Genomic DNA, 682 nt, shown 5'->3' with positions numbered 1-682 from the left:
ATATATATATATATATATATATACTAGCAGTATAACCCGACGTTGTCCGGGTGTGACTTATTACGCCATCTACGATAAGTCTTGCGGGGAAGGAATTGAACTAGCAACTTTCATTTCTTACGCAAAAAGTGTTGGCTTTCGTATTTATGAGGTCACAATCCTAGAGACATCCATTTTAACGGTCTTGCATTATCTTCATTCCATAAACTGTAGTTGTTGTTGCAGCTACTGGTATCGCTGCGAATAATACTGTTACTGCCGGTTGTGCTGCCGGTTTTGCTGTTGTTGCTGCTGCTATTGTTGCCCTTGTTACAGTTACCGACGGATACATTGTTGTTGCTGCTGTAACTGCCGTTATTGCCGTCACTGCCTAACTGAATTCTATACATAAAAGACCGCAACCAAGTACTCCACTAATCTTACATTTTCAATACAAATTTCTATTCATCACACATGCATAAGTTTGAATGAACATTAACGCTTTACACAAACAAATATTTTGTTTTTTTTTATTACAATAATTTTTTTTGCCGTTTTAGTCATGATTTTTTACTTATAGGAGGTAGAAAACTTTGAGCAGGTTCAATATCCGTTCTTGTCTCAGTCTCATTGGAATGGGTTTCTGTGAGTTTAATGAGACTTTTACCTGAAAAAAAGTTTAAAAAAATACAAGAACATGAGT

General features: G+C 35.9%; 1 protein-coding gene across 1 annotated transcript in view; it reads right to left on the bottom strand.

The window, feature by feature from the left end:
- Positions 1-493: 493 nt before the first annotated feature.
- Positions 494-682, bottom strand: part of LOC106871863 (dual specificity tyrosine-phosphorylation-regulated kinase 4-like) — a 63,394-nt gene continuing 63,205 nt past the window's right edge. The window contains exon 13 of the mRNA XM_052970972.1: positions 494-646. Within this exon, the coding sequence (XP_052826932.1) occupies positions 540-646 (107 nt within the window). The 3' untranslated portion in view covers positions 494-539. The remainder of the gene's footprint in view (positions 647-682) is intronic.

This window comes from Octopus bimaculoides, chromosome 10 (genome assembly GCF_001194135.2).
Source record: "Octopus bimaculoides isolate UCB-OBI-ISO-001 chromosome 10, ASM119413v2, whole genome shotgun sequence".
NCBI lineage: Eukaryota > Metazoa > Mollusca > Cephalopoda > Octopoda > Octopodidae > Octopus > Octopus bimaculoides.
The sequence above is the reverse complement of the archived record's forward strand: the minus strand, read 5'-3'. Positions and strand labels throughout refer to the sequence as shown.